General features: G+C 37.0%; 1 protein-coding gene and 2 long non-coding RNA genes across 7 annotated transcripts; 1 reads left to right on the top strand and 2 right to left on the bottom strand.

The window, feature by feature from the left end:
- Nucleotides 1–489: 489 nt before the first annotated feature.
- LOC141433858 (uncharacterized) lies at nt 490–2,125 on the bottom strand. Of its 2 annotated transcripts, none has more exons than XR_012451967.1 (2): nt 1,840–2,125; nt 490–1,372 (listed from the first exon to the last, which is right to left on the bottom strand). It is a non-coding gene; the product is annotated as an uncharacterized lncRNA (long non-coding RNA). The 2 variants fall into 2 exon arrangements; XR_012451968.1 differs by having other exon boundaries at nt 1,854–2,125.
- Nucleotides 2,126–8,886: 6,761 nt separating this feature from the next.
- On the bottom strand, nt 8,887–10,261 carry LOC141433601 (uncharacterized). Its single transcript, XR_012451936.1, has 3 exons — nt 9,542–10,261; nt 9,175–9,231; nt 8,887–9,096 (listed from the first exon to the last, which is right to left on the bottom strand). It is a non-coding gene; the product is annotated as an uncharacterized lncRNA (long non-coding RNA).
- Nucleotides 10,262–10,290: 29 nt separating this feature from the next.
- LOC141433600 (uncharacterized) lies at nt 10,291–17,641 on the top strand. 4 transcript variants are annotated; one of them, XM_074095713.1, is made up of 4 exons: nt 10,291–10,596; nt 11,353–12,786; nt 12,870–13,634; nt 16,283–17,641. In XM_074095713.1, the coding sequence occupies exons 1-2, from the start codon at nt 10,384–10,386 to the stop codon at nt 11,611–11,613; spliced, it is 474 nt and encodes a 157-aa protein (XP_073951814.1). In that variant the 5' UTR covers nt 10,291–10,383; the 3' UTR covers nt 11,614–12,786; nt 12,870–13,634; nt 16,283–17,641. The 4 variants fall into 4 exon arrangements, with proteins under 4 accessions (XP_073951814.1, XP_073951815.1, XP_073951813.1 ...); XM_074095714.1 differs by lacking the exon at nt 16,283–17,641 and having other exon boundaries at nt 11,353–11,716; nt 12,870–13,798; XM_074095712.1 differs by lacking the exon at nt 16,283–17,641 and having other exon boundaries at nt 12,870–13,798.
- Nucleotides 17,642–19,126: the final 1,485 nt, after the last annotated feature.

Here is a 19,126-nt window from a genome sequence, read left to right as displayed (position 1 = left end):
ATTGTTTGTAACCACATAGTTGAGATGGAAAATATTCTCTTTTTTAACCCCCGACGCAAAGAGAGGGGTGTTATAAGTTTGACCGCTATGTTTGTATGTCTGTAGACCGATTGTTCTTAGACATATTTTATCAAAATCGGTTTGGCCGTTTCTGAGATATTGAACTTTGAAGTGACAAAGTCGGGGCTTTTCCAACTCTTTGTTGGTTAGGTTAGGTTATACGCGCTTTACTTTATCGGAAACCATCATTTGTATATTTTAGCATTAGCTAACAAATTCTCTGCAAAACTTGGATGAACTAATTTACTAGGTATAAGGTCTTACCCTAGGAGTATAATAAGTTAGAACTTGTACGCACACTGGTAAGCAACGGGAGGATGTTCATTTTGATCATTTACAAATTGCAACATGCACCACATTTACCATAATAAATGCAATATCACAATGGACAAAGACGCGGAAACACAGAAGATGGGAAAAAAGGTAGTATTAAGGCTTAATACTGAGAGCGCACATTTATTAAATTTTAATCACAGAACTTCACATCCTCTACAGAAAATGAATTAGGCCAAATTTTCGTTAACCAAAAAAAAATTACATACAAACTTCTCTAAAAGAGACATCAGTACCTTCATAATTATATTATGAGGTTATTAAAAATCTTTCTTTCATGTATTTATTTATTCAATTTCAATAAAAAAAACGACTTATATTTGTAGTAAAAACGTCAGTACTGCATTGCTGCAGCAGATTATTGCAATAACTATAATGTTTGCTTTGCAACTTTTTTATTTATATCTTTAATTTTTAATGTTATCTGTCTGTATATTGTAATTTATATTTTGTGATAGTGAATATAAATTTCTATTATTATTATTATCTCAAAGGTTGTAAACCCTTTTCAAATGGTAAATTCAAACATTAAAAACCTTAGGACACACACAGAACCCGATAAGTTCCTAATAAGTCACCCCCTTAGCAAGTTTTTGCAAACTGCTCGCCCGTTGCATCTTATTTCTGTTACAATCTCATCGGTTTCAGTGCTAGTGGTTCTTTTATCATCATCATACGGAGCAGAGGTGCTACTGGTTATAGTATTGTCCTCATTGCTGGTTGTTTTATCCGCAGTAGTTCTCTGATTACCAGTAATGGTGGTGCTGTCAGTTGAGGTACCTTTATGTGTCTGCGTCGTATATTTAGTAGTATCTTTAGTTCCATGCTTGGTGGTCATTGGCTTTGTTTTGGTACTTGTTTTGGTACGAAAATTTGTGTAGGTTCCTGGAGGTAGAGTATACGATGTCACCACTGTGGTGCCATCATTCAACTTCATTTTGCTTAATGGCACACAAGTGGTTGCGTATTGGCCATTAAACTGAAATAAAAAGGAAAAATAGACGCAAGGTTTTAATCGTAATGTCATAAATAAAAGTAGTGGTTTGGGAATAGGAGTTGTTATACACCTATAACTTAAAAACGAATTATCTAACTAATTAACGAATAAAAAGTTTCATTGAAATGTTGTCGTGACACTCTATCAAATAGTGCCATAAAAACATTTTGGTTTGAGTGATCTTGACTTACAAGTAACCAACTATTTTGCATTATTTCGTATCAGTAACACATTAGACAGTAGGTATCCTGCAGTCTAGCAAATTTTAAAATGCGTTATTTGTGCGTTATGCTCTGCACGTACACTACTTAACTCAGTCACACTAAAGAGATGGTCTTTGGAAAAATTTCAAGCCAAATAAAACTTTCGTTGATACAGAATCGTGATTTAACTTTTTTTTTAAGTGATTGTAAATTGTGTCTGTCGAGAATTTAAACAATACAACGAACCTAAAAATCCTTACTTTGGATCCGCCACTTCTAGCTATAATAGCACACATGGCTGGTGCACAATCTTCTCCAGGCCGCGGGTTTGGACCACAAAGAGGCCTCTGCCTCGGCCGATACTGCCCTCTCTCAATCCTCTTCACGGGCCGCCTCTTCAGGAAAATAGGGTCAGTTAGTATAAACGCCAAGTTATAAATTAGCAGCAGTCTTATGAGCATCTTCAATTAGTTCATGGTTGATACGTGGTTTGTGTGTTTGATTAGTGCCATATTGTTGGGTTAGGCTTGAGTTATTTTAGCGTTGGCTGTGACCATGAATTCACAACCGTTTGTAAACAATACGTTATTAGTTTTTTTTTGAAAAATAAAATTATGCATTTACGTATTCTACACGCTAGCATTGAATGCTTTGAGTGCCTATATTTTGATCATTCTAAAAATGACGAATTATTTTGAATATCCAATTTTAACCTAAATTACCAGGGTCTAATATGTATGTATGTAAACTCTTTATTGTACAAAAGAAAATAAACAAAACACAATTGATAAACTTTGAGATACTTGTACAAAGGCGGACTTATCCCTTTAAGGGATCTCTACCAGTCAACCTTTGAGTAGATGAGAGGAGCAATCAGTTAGGGTCCGACAAAGAGTGAGTTTAAGAGTAAAGAAAAAAAAGTGGAAGCTACTATACGTTCAATATGAATAAATAAATATATATATATATATATATATATATAACCATAATACATATATACATGTGAGTATGAAACAAAGGAAATGTCCTCAAATGTTTAAGGAGAAGGTGTAAGCCACATCCTTCTCAAGCCCTCCCTGAAAGATCCTACAGTGGGAGATTGCCTGATGGAGGTCAGTAAGCGATTCCACAGCCTAGCAGCTTGCACTGTAAAAGATTTAGAGTATGTTTTGGAAGAGGTAGAAGGACAAGCTAAAAGGAGATTTGTATGTACTCGATCGTAACCGATACTGACTGCCAGCAGCCAAGTAGCTGAAACGCTCGGAAAGGTATATGGGAGCAGAAGGATTTAAAAGAGTGCTGAAAAGTAATGACAGAACGTGGATGTTCCTACGATCCCTTATAGGCAACCACTTCAGCTGTACCCTGAAATTAGACACGTGGTCGTACTTGCGGAGTCCAAAAATGTAATATCATTTTGCTTTCCAATAAAAGTACAGTCTAGTATTATATTGTTATCGTTAATGATTTCTCCACTACCTTATAATGAATTTACAAAAATTACGTGAAATAGAGAACTCATCTATCATTTATTATATGGGGCTTACATCGCAAAGTTAGGCTAATCCACAAGAAAGCGCTTATTATTACTTTACAATGAACGAACAAATGTTTATTAACGGTTTTTAAAGAAAAAAAATCTATCACGAATAATTATTGAAGTAGACACCTTAACTTATATATAAAGAAGAGTTCTATCAGACGACATTTTTAATTTTCATTTAATTTCTATGGAATAATCGAGAAAAACTAACAAAAATGCAACGTTGCCAGCTCAGCAGGTATAAACGCTCTTAACATCCATAACTTTAAAATAAGTGTGTAGTTCATTTATACAAATCTCAACGTGTATTTCTTTTTCCGCCACGTTATGTATGCTGTACTGTTGAAAAAACTGGTGGGATGAAACGGAACGTAATCCAAGCAAGACGTCAAAAACGAGTGTCATTTATTTTACTTGCTTTTTATTAATTATATTAATAACGCAAAAAGTGTATTTAAGTATTGCAGGCTCGCGACGTCGAAGTTCCCAAGACGATCCCATAGAGCTTATGGGAACGGAAGCAATACCATGCCCTCGGTACCGCTCTGCTTTCAGAGCATGATATGAGTGCGTGTGCGCTAACTTTGGGGGCGGCAGACGTGAACTTGCCTTCGAAATCCAAAAGCTTAATGGTTACTTGACCTGAAATGTATATTTCAGAACTAAATTATTGTTCTTATTATTTTAAAATTTATGACGGTGGAAGCATTCTACACTTCCACTGAACGTAGATATAGTTTAGATATAGTTAGTGTTTAGTTTTGTATCTAAGGGACCCCTTACATCCCTGTATTGTTATTATTTATTATTTTTGTATTTTTTTCTTTAGTTGTATACTATAGTTTTTAAGTATTTTATTTGTAATTATATTATTATGAAAAAAATGACTTTCTGCCAAGTTTCTTGCGGCGCATTCTTCTTGGCAGTGATGGTCTTTCCGAAAGCGCTGGTAGTTTAAAAAATGACGTGTAAAAGTGCCCATTGCGGCCTATTTACTGAATAAGTGATTTGAATTTTGAAATTTGAACTAATAACAAAGACTTGAGTTTAAAAAAACGTGCATAAATTATGCCTTTCTTTGTGGGATTGGCACCAGAGGATTAAACTTAATAAACAAAAAATGGGTTGTTATTTACTTTGTACCCAATAATATTTATTAAAAGTTGTTTACTCTACGAGTAATAGTTTGTTATGAGGTATTAGTATTTCATCCTCGATGTGACAAAATCTTAATCTAATAAATTACCTCGTATGATTACAGTACATCAAAAAACAAATACAAATAGTATAATAAATCATTTTTACACTTCTTGTCGATTAACACAATTGTGAAATGACACGAGTTTACCAGTTGCTCTCGGAACGCGACCAAGTCGCCAGTTCACGCGCATACATGTAGCAAGCACAGCTCAGTTCTTTGCATGATCCTTAGTCTCTGTACTATTTCTTTACTCATGCGCTGTAGGTCCGTTTTCGAGTTGTTTTTCTCCCGTCAGTTATTACGCTCGCCGTCGCCGCCTTGACGAGGGTAAATCCCCTTTCTTCATATTCCTGCCTGTCGGTTTTTATGTGTCCTCACAAATAAATACATGTACGCTACGTGCCAAATGTGGACAATATTTACTGTCAGTTGCTGAAAAAACGTTTACACAATGACGCGAGGTGTAATATTGTTTGTAAACACGTGGCTGAGATGGCCAATTTTGTTGTTTTTTGCACGGTTAGCAAACTCTAATGAACAAAGCCGAGTTAGAATTAACTAGCAGCAGAAGGTGACTAATGTGACTCAAATTAACAAGGAAAACTATAACGGTTAAGTTTGCTTGGAGAATTATTAGTAGGTACTTTAAGAGTAAATAGCAGCCTAAGGTATAAAGGTAAAGGAAAATTATGGTATCCATTCATTTCGCAACTTTTCATTTCGCAAAGTCTAAAACAGTAAATATTTCAGGATTTATTTCAGGGCCATCGTGTGGAACCTTTTAGGTTAGGTTAGGTTAGTTTTATAAAAATCCTGAAATATTTACAGTTTCAGAAATATTAAACAGTTGTGGAATGAATCAGGTTGCCAAACTTTAGTTGCGAAACATTAGTGAACCACTGATTTTTTCATAATGGCTACGGAACCCTATCTTGGGCGTGTCCGACACACTCTTGGCTTGTTTTTTAATTTAAAGTCAAAGGTTATCGTATATTTCCAAACCAAAGATTGAAGCATTGAAGACACTACAATTCTATAAATAATTTATTATCCCTTTAGCAAGTCCTTACAGACTGCTCTCCCGTTGCACCTTATTTCTGTAACAGCCTGCTGATCAGTGCTTGTGGTAATCGTAGTTTCATCATACGGGGCATTGGTACTGCTAGTTATGGCAGTTTCTCCATTGCTCGTTGTTGTCGTATCTTTGTCAGTGGTTGTTTTAACCGTAGTAGTCTGGTCGTCGGTAATGGTGGTGCTGTCAGTTGAGGTGCCGGTATTTGTAGTTGCTTCACTGGTTTTATGACTTGTGGTCTCGGTATTTGTGGTTGCTTCACTGGTTGTATCACTTGTGGTCTCAGTATTTGTGGTAGTTTCATCGCTTTCGGCGCTTGTGGGTTCAGTTGTATCTGTAGTGGTATCTGTCGTCGTATCCGTGGTTTCAATCGTATCGGTAGTTGTATCGGTACCATTCAATTTCTTAAAATTTAATGGCACACAGGTGGTTGCATATTGACCTACAAGCTGAAACAAAGAGAGAAAAAATTAAGTAATGTTTTGATCGATTTTTTCGAAACTCTTCTTCTTCTTCTTTCTCTTCTTTTTTTATAACTTTGTTATGCGATGATGATTTATCAAATTCAATGTTTTTTTTTCGATAATCTCCTACAATTATTTTAATTGAAATATTTTAAACACCGTTGGTTTTTACTTAAATTCTGACGCCACCACCATAATAAGAAAGAGCTAGCAAGCTTCTGTCCCCCTCGAAGGATTGTAATGAGTACACTGGAAGTAGTTAGTTATTGAAATTCGAACTATGTCGTATTATTTTACATGATAAGTAATTGATGAAATCCAATAATAACTGTATAATTCCTGATCGATAGCAACTCGATAGAGAGCACGCGGTCTACACGAAGAGCAAAGAATCGTGTAGGTATTAACTGATATTAAAAATGGTCTTTCGATAACATATTATATTATCCAAATAAGTCAGGTCGTTACTGAATTATAATCCCGAGTTTCTATTGAATTTTTCATCTACATCATCATCATAATATTAACAGTACGACGTCCACTTTTGGACATACGCTTGCCTCATACACGTCCAGTTGCTTCGGTTGGAAGCGCTCTGCATCCATCGTGAACCCGCGGCTATGACTAACCATTTAATTTTTAGTTCTTATAAATTAAACTTCACGTAGGATTTACATAATTTAAGAAACTTTGGAATCCTTACTTTAGATCTACCACTTCTAACTACAATGGAACACATAGCTGGTTCACAATCTTCTCCAGGCCGAGGGTTTAGACCACAAAGAGGCCTCGATCGGTGCTGTCCTTTATAGACCCTCTTCACAGGCCGCCTCTTCAGTAAAATAGGATCAGTAAATATAAATGCGAAGTTATAAATTATCAGTAGTCTTATGAGCATCTTGATTTAGTTCATGGTTGGTACTTGGTTCGCGTGTTAGATTAGTGCCATTGTTGAGTTATGCTTTAGTAAGTTTAGCGTTGGCTGTGTAATTGAAATTATAAGCGTTTGTAAACATGTGATTATTGTTTCTGCTGAAAAATAAACTTAAATATTTACACACTCTACTTGGTAGCATGGAATGCGTTAAAATTTCATGAGTGCCTTCTCTAAATGCTTGATCGCGCTCGGCTATATTAAACCTGTTAGTTTCAAAAATATCAGATTATATTCAATAACCAAATTACCAGTTTCGACAAACAATCCGCTTTAAAATAAAGACACGGGTTAGTATTTTGAAAAGATGACATTCAGAAATCCCGGAATCCCCGCAATGCCATAAATGTGTAGTCCATAATATTATAAAATTTGAAGTAAGGACTTAAGATAGCGAACACTTGTGTTAAAAACGTTGTGTTATATACTTGTAATGCAAGTCGTCAAATAACATTGTAAAAGTGATGTAAAAAATAAATATAACTCTTTGAGTCTCTTGCCGGGTTCTTCTCAAAAGAGGTTATTCCGACCAGTGTTTTTTTAAACATTTTTAACCTCTTATTAAGCGGAGTTTAGACTTGCATTACATTGCGAGGCCACAAAGCCAACGAGTTTGTCGTGGTCAATCGAGCGCCGTACAGTAATGCAACTTGCACGATTTTTCTTGCAAGTCCGAACTCGGCTTTATAGGTTAACTTGACTAAAGATATTTACTTTGACCGCCCTCCCCCTAATCACTAGCGTCCCATGTACTGCCACACTTACACATGATACGTCACGTTCTCCAAGTATGATATGAATCTGGTTCAACTATCTACGTTATCTAGGAGACATTGCCACAAAATGCATTAGTACCATATTCCCAGGAGCATGTAGGTAACATTGGAATGCAGCTGACAGGATAATTCATTTACTACCATTGTAGATACTAATGAATGCACCCCGGATCCGCTCGTTATCCTCAAAGTGACATTGTTCGCGATGCCTTCAATTAGCGTAACGTGATATCTAGATCTATCTCACTACTTAGACTTGCTGCTTCTTCTTTGACAGTAATTTGCTATTGATTCTTAGTATACTTACTTACCTAAATTGTGGTAAGTAGCCTAGTGGTTTGAGGTATGGTCTTTCAAACAGAGGGTCAAGGGTTCAAACCCAGGCTCGTATCTCTGAGTTTTTTAAATTCATATGTATAATTGTATTTGAAATTTACCACAAGCTTAAGGCTGTTTGTAGACGTCCGTAAGCCATACAACACCGCAAGTCCGGCAAAAAGAACGGTCCGTTGTCTGGTTTAAACAACGGACGTCTACAAGCGGCCTTACAGTCAAGGTTCAAAACATCGTAAGGAAACCTGTACACCTGCGAAGCAATTCAATGGTGTCTGTAAAGTTCCATTCAGATTTCTCATTCTGCGAAGAGGCCTCTGCCAAGTAGTACGATACGTAGACTGGGCTGATTAAATATGATGTATTTAGAATTTGGAGCACAATTCTACAGATTTTCCGTTTATTCTTTTCTTTATCTACGTGGGTTTTTTTATAACAAAGTTATTAAAGAGGCATGCGCTTTACCCGATGGTAGCGATCACCGCCGCCCATACCACAACGATATTGGGACTGCTGGTGCGTTGCCCGGGATGAAATAGTACGCTCTTTAAAAGGCACCCATTTTCAAAAACATCACCCTCCTGGGTCCCAGCTACAATATCTTTTCATATCCCAGTCAAAAACACAGCGTAACAAAATGCTGGTCTAATACCAATTCATTGTTTTTCCAATGAAGACGCATCGTGCTATCTGACGAGGGTGAAACCCTTTTTCTTCATATACCGGCACACTTCCAACGTAATATTTCATATTTAAAAGCAATATCGTATTTTCCTTTCGGGTTATTTTTTTTGCCAGCGATTCTGGTCACGGTTTTTAATCTTTATTTATAGTGGGGTAGGAGATGAAGTTTCTTAACATTGCTTGGAGGGTGTTTTGAGTCAATTTAGGAAGGATAATTGGGAACAAGAAAGGAGAAATATAATATTTCTTTTCTATTTTTATTTTTTGAATTTTTTTACCCAAACTTTGTTCTTACATAAAGGAAACTTCAAGTAATAATTACACAAATTCAGTGCCGTCGTTCGGAAGATATGCATTTACATACATTTGGGCGATTTATTTTTATTATATTTATTTTCTAACATAATTCTGTAGGAAATATTGATATATGAAATCACATAATTTATAATTGCAATTGTGTGTCGCACACAAAGTAACGTGCACGTGTGATGGCGGACTTGAGTTCATGAAACAAATTTAAAATAAAATAATTAATTAATGGTAAAATAATAATAAATTCACAAACAAAACTTACATAACCAACTTAATACTCGTCGGGTGAAAGGTCTCCGTGGATAGGCTGGCAGAATTTCTAATGAAAAAAAAAATAGTAATAGTTCTGCTTTTATTCCAAGTACATAATATTATGTATTATTATTATTGTACACTCATTTTAGTGTTACGCCTTGAAAACATAATTTTACAATGATAGCGTGAGAGGCGTTAATACGAGTACATAGACACCACTTTGGTAAACCAAGGTGTGTCAGGTGTCTGACAAGATTAGCCGCCTGCAAAACTGTATGTCGCAAGGTGTGAATTGCCTTAACGACTCCTCCTGGCACTTAGCAAATAGGTCTTAAGGGTTCTACACACTAGACCGGTCATACTTGGAATGTTACCTTTCGATTCTTCATCATCATCATCATCTGCTTGTAGTAGTCCTTCTACATTTCTTTTACGACTCATTGAAAAACTATTCATAGCAGAAATTACTATGAGTTGTGTCAGAATACTGGAGCTATGGAGAAAGCATGTTCTAGAGTTCTCTACGGGATCGAATTAGAAATTAATAGATACGTAGAAGAGAAAGGGTTACCGGCATAGTCTAGAGAATTAGCTCGGCAATGGCCAGGCCATATAGCACGGGGAACATCTGGCCGTTGGGGCCGAAAAGTTCTCGATAGGAGACCATGTATTGGCAAGCGTAGCGAAGGACGTCTACTAACGAGAAGGACGGATGATCGATTTAAAACCACGGGTTCACGGTGGATGCAAAACACTTCCAACCGAAGCGACTAGAGGTCAATAGGAGAGGCTTAATGGCTAACAGTCTAGATGTCCAACGGCATCAGCGGCAACGGCAACGGCATCATCATATCAATGATGATGATGAAATTAGGACATTCAAACATGAAAATAAATCTGGACGAAACAGAAATTTCAAACACGTGTGTCGTAAATCGTATTATCCAAACAAGCTCTTCAGGTTACCTAACGAAAAACTTAATTCTACGGCACTAGAACTTTAATACACGTGTAAGTGTCATACGCATCTGTGAGCAAAGAGGCTTATCGGCGAAGATTAAATTCAACGCACTTTTGTTCTTCAACAAAAAGAAAATCACACCTACAAACGGTAAAGAATTTAATTTTACAACCGACGCTGAACTAACTCAAGCATAACTCAACAATGGAACTAATCAAACACACGAACCAAATACCAACCATAAACTAGATCAAGATGCTCATAAGACTGCTGATAATTTATAACTTTGCATTTATACTTACTGATCCTATCTTTCTGAAAAGGAGGCCAGTGAAGAGTATCCGCAGAGGGCAGTATCGGTCTGGAAAAGAATGTATTCCCTTACCATCAGCACCAGCTATCTATTCCTACGTAGCTAGTAATGGTGAATACAAAGTAAGGACATTCAGTTTTGTAGGTAGTTATAAGGTAGGTCAGCCTCCAAGAAAGAGGTCAATCGTCGAATCCAACTTGAATGGGCAACATTTGGGAAACTCCCTTAAGACAAAAGTCTTTCTTCTACCCATGCGTGTTGCCAGTGATGCCATTCAAATCAGAGACTTGGTGTTTCACTTTTGGCCTTGGGGCCTACAAATTCTCAAATGGAGACTGGATAGGCAAGCGAACAGGACCTCATTTTGAAGCCGTGGTTCACAGTGAATGAGGGCCACTTCCAACCGAACCAACTGGAGATCTACGGGGGAGGACTTTGTCTAACTTTTTCTTTATTCCACCTGCTCCTTTCTTCCACAAGTCGACCAGAAGTGGGCGGGGTCTCCACCTTTACGTTGTCAGTATTCCCAAAATCCGCACAACGCGTTTTCGCTCTTTTTTCATCAACCGCACAGCTAAGGCGTAGAATTCTCTGCCTGCGTGTGACTGTGTTTCCTGGACACTACCATTTGGCCGCTTTCAAGTCTAGGGTGAAGGAGCATTTACTAGGCAAGCTTGCTCCATCGTAGGCCTCATCCTCGCTTTCCATCAGGCGTGATTGTGGCCAAACGCTAGCCTATATTGTATGAAAAAAAAGTTGACATCCTATGGCTAATGTACCCACACACTTGCATAGGCATAGGATGTTCTTTCAAGGTGTGCAACATGACTTCTTTCGGCTTGAGACACACAGAGTTTTAAACGACAACTTTAAATATATCCAAACACCAAAATAGTTTTATTTTATTTCAGCTTGCCGATGAAGGCAAAACCACTTGCATGCCCACAACATGGAAGGGAGTGGATATAGATGTAGATGAGGACGAATCTGTAAATGTATATGATGTACCCACTACCGAAAGCTATGAGAAAACCGACCCAGTTAACAGCAACGAACGTTCCACTCACACCAGTAGCACATCTGCTCCGTTTGATGGCGATAAAGAGTGGTCACCTGTCACGGAAGAAAGGTGCCACGGGAGAGCCATCTGCAAGGATCTGCTGCAAGGATAATTCACAACCAATAATCGGGAAAAAAGAGCAAAGGAGGCGATCCGCATTCAACGTCGTACTTGGTCTAGCGGATCTCATTGTCATTGGCCATACATAAAACGGGGTAATGCCGCTGGGGTAGTGGGTAGGTTTAGGTCAAGTACGATGCGGATGGGTATTGATTAATATTGGTTTTATTTATTTAATTTAATGTGATTTTACTAAAAAAAAAACGTACATAATTGAATATCAAAAATTAAAATACTTACTTTAACCTATTGAGGCCCGACGTCAAATTTGTGTTTTCACAATTTGAACCGATTGTCAATCAAGTAAAGTTCAATTTTTTTATGTTATAATTTATATTAGGTACGCCAGGCCCTACGAGGATAAAATGTCAATGTTCAAAATAATGAAAATAAGAATGTCGACGCCGATGTGGAACATTTTTAATGCAAGCTTTTTTTGCTGACTATACATCATCTAACCTACATAATATAACATCAATTTTATTGGACTACCGTAGTACTGTACCTTAGTACCGTAGTAGACTACCAAAAGAGTAAAATCCGATTTTTTTATAATTCGTACTAACCGAAATCATAGTTAAATGGTGTAGAAAAACATAAATTAACTAACGGACAAATATATTTTTTAAGACACTGGCTTATTGCCGCCTTATGCATACAAACTATCACATTTAAAATATTAGTACGATTATGGCAACACCCGGTATATAATTATCCTAGAGCTATTATAATATACCTATGCCCGTGCAACCTATTATTCTTGCGGTCGTGAGGATTTGTCGGCGCCAGAGTCGGCGTTGCTTGGTTAATTAAACTTAACTCCACGCCCTTGCTGCCCGGTAGCGTCAGCATTACTGCCTATGTTATCAATTGGTATACTTATTTTATTGCTTAGTTTTACGCAATTCTGTGCTAGTTAAAAATCTGTGAGAAATCTCATTAGACACGATGGAAGGATGACCTAGTTAAAGCTGCGGGTTCGCGGTAAATGCTGGCTATATGGGAGAGGCCTATGTCCAACATTACAGTGGATACACTAAGGCTGATATGATGATTATCATGATGATGATGATGACGATTAGTCTCCGTGGTGGCCTAGTGGCTTAACCTATGGCCTGTCATGCAAAGGATCGCGGGGTCCAGGCTCGCACCTTTTGAAATTCATGTGCGTAATCTCATTTTCGGGATTTCATTGTTCAGGATGAAAACAAACAAACCTAACCCAACTTAACCTATATTTTCTTACAGGATGACCATTTTAAAAAATCGGAAATATTTAAGGCTTCAGTGAGAAAAAAAATAAACGATGATTCAGATAAGCATAACGATATGACTATTTGGAGCTCCCTTCAATTGATTCTCATCCGAGGCTCACCATCAAAAATGTAACGATTTGAAGATAAATTTGGATTTGGGAGTATTATTGCTATCCGTACCTCAGAGCGATGTGGTGAACTCGACACGTTATGTTCAGCAGTTGCTGCATACCGTTGATTCATTCGGCGAGTTATCATTGCTCAGATTATCTATACATCTCGATACGCTGCTATTGTACCAACCTGATTTTCAGTGCTATCGTGTGACAATTTTGCATTAACTTGTAGTGCAATTCTATGGTTCGTAAAAGATTCAATCTATACTGGACCTGCATGAGAACTATCAAGTCAAGTCCTCTCAATTTAAAAGGAAGCCTGTCCCGTTAATGAGCATAGGCCTGAAATGGTGCCGCTTGCAAGCAGAGTTTTTGAACTAAACTCAAACAAACTCAAACTCACAACATTTATTGACAACAAAAACACACTACGTAACAACAAAAACACAGTAAAAACATAAATAGGAGAAGAGAGAAAAATAAGAGACATTGTGCTGTAGTGTGATGCCAAAAGGACTCAGCAACTAGAACTAGAAGATTATTTGAATGCTCATAAGTCCCTATGATCATTTTTATGTGATTGTTTGATTGCTATTTTCATGACAAGTTCCAGTCAGGTTTTTTAATGTGTGCTGTAGCCTGTAAGTAATAACTCTAGAAGCAAATCTTGTTTTTATTTTGTTTTTTGAGCTCTTCGCCCACTTTAATATTTTGTTTCTCACTTTATTCAAAACAATCGTCTAAAACGGCTTAAGTGAAGCAAATATACTAACGTGTAACTAACAAATATATTATACTAACCTTTTCTAAGCAAATTTCAGCTACTTTCCTAAATGTAATCTTAAAACAAAGGCCTATTAAAAATGGGGCCTCTCATAAAAATATTTTACTAGCCTCGCATGATCTAGTGTTGCAACAATAATTTGATCTATCGATAGTACCATGAGCCACAATGTCGATAGTTTTATCGATAGCATCGACAGTGCCTTAAAGACACTGTCGGCAGACATAATTACTATCGATAATATCAACAGTGCCTTAAAGACACTGTCGCCAGACATAATTACTATCGATAATATCGACAGTGCCTTAAAGACACTGTCGGCAGACATAATTACTATCGATAATATCGACAGTGCCTTAAAGACACTCTCGGCAGACATAATTACTATCGATAATATAGACAGTGCCTTAAAGACACTGTCGGTAGACATAATTACTATCGATAATATCGACAGTGCCTTAAAGGCACTGTCGCCAGACATAATTACTATCGATAATATCGACAGTGCCTTAAAGACACTGTCGGCAGACATAATTTATTATCGATAATTTCGACAGTGCCTTAAAGATACTGTCGCCAGACATAATAACTATCGACTGTGTCTTAAAGACACTGTCGCCAGACATAATTACTATAGATAATAATAATATCGACAGTGCCTTAAAGACACTGTCGGCAGACATAATTACTATCGATAATATCGACAGTGCCTTAAAGACACTGTCGGCAGACATAATTTATTATCGATAATTTCGACAGTGCCTTAAAGACACTGTCGCCAGACATAATTACTATAGATAATAATAATATCGACAGTGCCTTAAAGACACTGTCGGCAGACATAATTACTATCGATAATATCGATAATGCCTTAAAGACACTGTCGGCAGACATAATAACTGTCGATATTATCGACAGTGCCTTAAAGACACTGTCGCCAGACATAATTACTATCGATAATATCGACAGTGCCTTAAAGACACTGTCGGCAGACATAATTACTATCGATAATATCGACAGTGCCTTAAAGACACTGTCACCAGACACAATTACTTTCGATACTATCGACAGTGCCTTAAAGACACTGTCGGCAGACATAATTACTATCGATAATATCGACAGTGCCTTAAAGACACTGTCGGCAGACATAATTACTATCGATAATATCGACAGTGCCTTAAAGACACTGTCGGCAGACATAATTACTATGGATACTATTGATATACGGTAAATTATACACATAGGTACTATAGTGAGAAAGTCTGAAAATGTCTGTAACATAATCACCCATAATCATAATAAAATATAGTATTTTATTTTGTAGTTATAAGTTTTGTTATGCTTGTTTCAAAAATCCCTAATTGTTTTTTTTTGTATGTTTTTATGTGTCTTTTCGTTTTGTGTAATTTGAATTTTACAGCGCATTGGTGTAACTGTAATGCTGTAATTTTTCGTTGACTAATAAATAAAAACTACAAAATTTATGTGAAAATTCAGTACATCCAGTCATTATCTTTTTACAAACTATCAGTAGTGTACCTAATTAAATTAAATTTATTTGTTTTTTAAAACGTCACTAGATTATGCTGTCGATACCATGTAAAGAATTTCGCAACAGTTGGTTATTAAACAATTATAGGATGCAAATACAAATACAAATAACTTTATTTCGCTTGAAATATTATACAAGAGGTGTTAATTAAAAGACAATATTGGGTCACATATTTCACCATCATCTGGCATGCAAAATGTCATATTTTTTTTATATTAAGTACTTTGTAAAATAGGTTTGCAGGTGGTAGGACCTTGTGCAAGGTCCGCCCGGACTGCTACCACCATCTTGCTCGCTAATCCTGCCGTGAAGCAGAAGTGCTTGCACTGTTGTGTTTCGGCGTGGAGAGTAAGACAGCCGGTGAAATTACTGGCACTTGAGGTATCCCATCTTAGGCCTCTAGGTTGGCAACGCATCTGCAATCCCCCTGGTGTTGCAGGTGTCTATGGGCGGTGGTGATCTCTTACCATCAGGAGACCCACTTGCTCGTTTGCCATCCAGTCGAATAAAAAAAAGGTACCCAAATAAACTCTTTCATTTTCATTTCATTATCGCTTTATCGCTATTGAAATGATCGACAATAATCATCTTATCGATAGTTTTGTCTTGGCTTATAAACATCATTGTCCATCAATGTGATTAAGTATCGATATTGTAACATTATTCAGGGTCAATTATCGATATTTTTGCAACACTAGCATGCCCATATATCCCCAACATTAGATAAGGTGGGCAGCGAAGCGCGAAATCCTGCAAGTGTCGACGGTCCTCCTTAAGTGGTCGTTAGGCCCCAAGCAGCCAGTGAAATGAGACGACATGATATTGTTATGAGGATTAATTCTTTTGGAAAATTTGCGCTTATTTTGAGAGCTCTTTGGGTTTTACCCTTTAAGGTTTACTTGTGATGAATTGTTTTGTGCATGTTTTAAGATAATGTTGAAATATTTTAACAGATGCTGAGGCAAAGACTGACTGCCCTGTTAGGCTACGAACTGAACGCTAGCGGGTAGCGGGGCGGGCAGCGTTTTCTCTGTTCATTACGTGTGCCGCCAGGTAACTCTTTCTTTCATTAACCTTACTAACTTAAAGTTTTAAAATCCCCGACTTTCATTGCAAAGTTCAATATTTCAAAAAGCGGCGGATCTGATTTTAATACGACATAGAGCTAAAAACTACTCCAAGAAAACTTGCTACGACGCTACGATACCACAGACAGGCAGACAGATAAACAGACAGACATACAGATTTACAATACATTTTTTTAGCGGCAATAAATACTTTGTCTCTTTCTTTCTTACTACTCTTCTAACACATAAAATATTATATCAATGCACAAAACGTCCCTTTAAACCCCGGCTCCTACGTCGACAAAATTATTGATTATCTGGTTAGATAAGTTTGCTTAGATAAGATCTATTTCAAATCTATCCTATTTTCAATCTAGATTTAACTAGTTCTCCCGGTTTGAGACGGCGCGGTGCGGTTTCTTCTGTCAATTAAACGCCTTGTGAAGGCTTAGAGCTATCCAAGTACACACTGGGAGATGAACTAGAATAACAGCGAGGGGACGCGTTTAATTAACGTTTGTGTGAGAAATTTTTAAATTACGGTTCATTTTCTATCTTTCCATTGCAGAAACCGTAGCGTCTACTCTTGATTCCTATATCCTGTCAATCGTTAAAAGGTTAACTAGAAGAGATCCCTTTAAGGGATAAATTCGCCTTTGTACATCTTATTATCCTGCTTTCGCGTGCTTTTACATACCATCAGCCAATTAAGTGGTCTACCAATTTTTAAACAAGTTCCTACCTATCAAATGAACATGTCGGTAAAGTTGATCTTTCAAGTTGACAGACACGTCTATAAGCATTATTGTTTGATGACATGCAAACGATTTTCAACTTTAGGGTGATATACCACATATTTGGCTGATGTTACAATAAAACAAAACATTGGCTGAGCCTACATGCACCGGTCGTTGACAGACTTACGTCGTTTATATAGGACTTGTACTGTACTACTAACCCTTAGTCTATAAGAGTGACTGTATCTACTAACAAAGCTATGGATTTTTAATCTGAAATAAAAATTATTATTATTATTATTATAAAGAGTTTGACACTCTTACCGTATTTTGTAATGTTCTAATTATGTAATTTAAGACATCCTTCTGGCACTCGCGATACAGACCCAGAGTCTAGTGCGAAGGCCGTAGAAAAGTCAAATGTATTGTTTTTTATTCAACTGTGTTATTTTGTAATTTTTTGTGGACAATGTAACTTTATTACTAAATAAAATTATTCTTATTCTTATTCTTACAATAAAAAATAAAATGCCGCACGTAATTTAGATACTGAAGTCGTCAAAGGTTAAGACGTCGAATGAATTTCTAAGTCTGTGTTTTAAAAAATAGAAAAATCGTCGCATTATTAAATTAATGTACTACCTAATATGCATCCGGTTACAAATTTACACTAATACCTACCACTGCAAAGTCTACAAATCTCTTTTTGTGTATCTTTAGGTTAAGGAAATCAGGTACGATAATGAGAGAAGCTAGAAGGAATATTGAGTAAAATTGTGACTATAACGCGCGAGCCGAGCGAGTGGAGCGAGCGCGCCAGGACCACTTGAAGTTATAATAGTAATGTAATACGCTATTGTTCGATCAAATGTTAGCTTAATATTCGGGATAAATAATCATCCGTTCCATAAATGAATATTTTGTATTGGTATTTTGTATATTTCAATATTACGAGTACGAACTGCGATGTAACTGCCAACTCCAGACTGGCCATACATTTTTCATCGCAGTGCCATTGCAGTCGGCTCACACAACTGCACACAAACTGCACGCTGGTTGCGATCGGTAGTCTGATTGTACTGACACTGCGATGTTCCTACTTATCACCGAGAAATTAACTACATGAATATTGTAATAAAGTTTTTGGAGTTCAAAATTTGATTATGATTTACATAGGTTCCGTCTAAAACTTCTAGATAATTTCTATACTAGGGATATTCCAGGGTTCGGATATTCAATGGCCAAAGAATATTAAAAAAAACCGGCCAAGAGCGTGTCGGAGCGTGTAGGAGAAAGGTAGGAGGATGAACGGACTTCCCGTCCCCCTTTATTGTAATTGATTAAAAATAGAAAATTTTCTTGACTTGCCGTTTTCATTTTCTAATTATCTCATAAAAAGTTGTGTTTCGAAGTTGTGAAGCTATATAACCTATTGTTATTTTATTTCACACACAAATACATCTTAATTCTAAAAGCATGTGCAGAGACAAAAACATTAAACTACTCACCATTTGATTTGTGTGCGCCGACAACCCTCAAAAAGCAACCCCCTTGCGCCCTGTTGGTGTTATTTATAGGGATAGCAGTCTGAAGCAAACTTGTGAATATTTACCAAAATATCCCAACACAAAACGTAAAACCACCCACATCTACGCGGAATAGAAATGGGAAATTTCCGCCCAGTACCTGCCTCAAACGTAGACTTATAAATAAAAACGCTGCTACATTATCAACCGCTGATACTATCTTAGACATCTCCGCTTTCAGTTAAAACAGTATTTCATTCCCTTTTAGAAAAATTCGCTGGCGGAATACTCGGACTGAATATCCGATTAGAAAAAGACAAAGAGGTCGATTGTGAGAGCGTCGAAAATGGGGAATCAATTAAAGAGAACCATCGATTCTCGGAGCGATACTGTCGGACGATAAGACTGTGCAGTCGGCCGCCACCGTCCGACACCCAATATCTTTTTAATTTCAAAGATTACGCTAC

The sequence above is a fragment of the Choristoneura fumiferana genome, chromosome 12, assembly GCF_025370935.1.
Source record: "Choristoneura fumiferana chromosome 12, NRCan_CFum_1, whole genome shotgun sequence".
NCBI classification, from domain to species: domain Eukaryota; kingdom Metazoa; phylum Arthropoda; class Insecta; order Lepidoptera; family Tortricidae; genus Choristoneura; species Choristoneura fumiferana.
The sequence above is the reverse complement of the archived record's forward strand: the minus strand, read 5'-3'. Positions and strand labels throughout refer to the sequence as shown.

Excerpts from the sequence above, each read along its gene's own strand:
- LOC141433600 (XM_074095713.1), top strand. The coding sequence starts at position 10,384 with ATGCTCATAAGACTGCTGATAATTTATAACTTTGCATTTATACTTACT. Across the intron at positions 10,597-11,352 it reads GTTTTGTAGGTAGTTATAAG|CTTGCCGATGAAGGCAAAAC; the intron begins GTAGGTCAGCCT and ends ATTTTATTTCAG.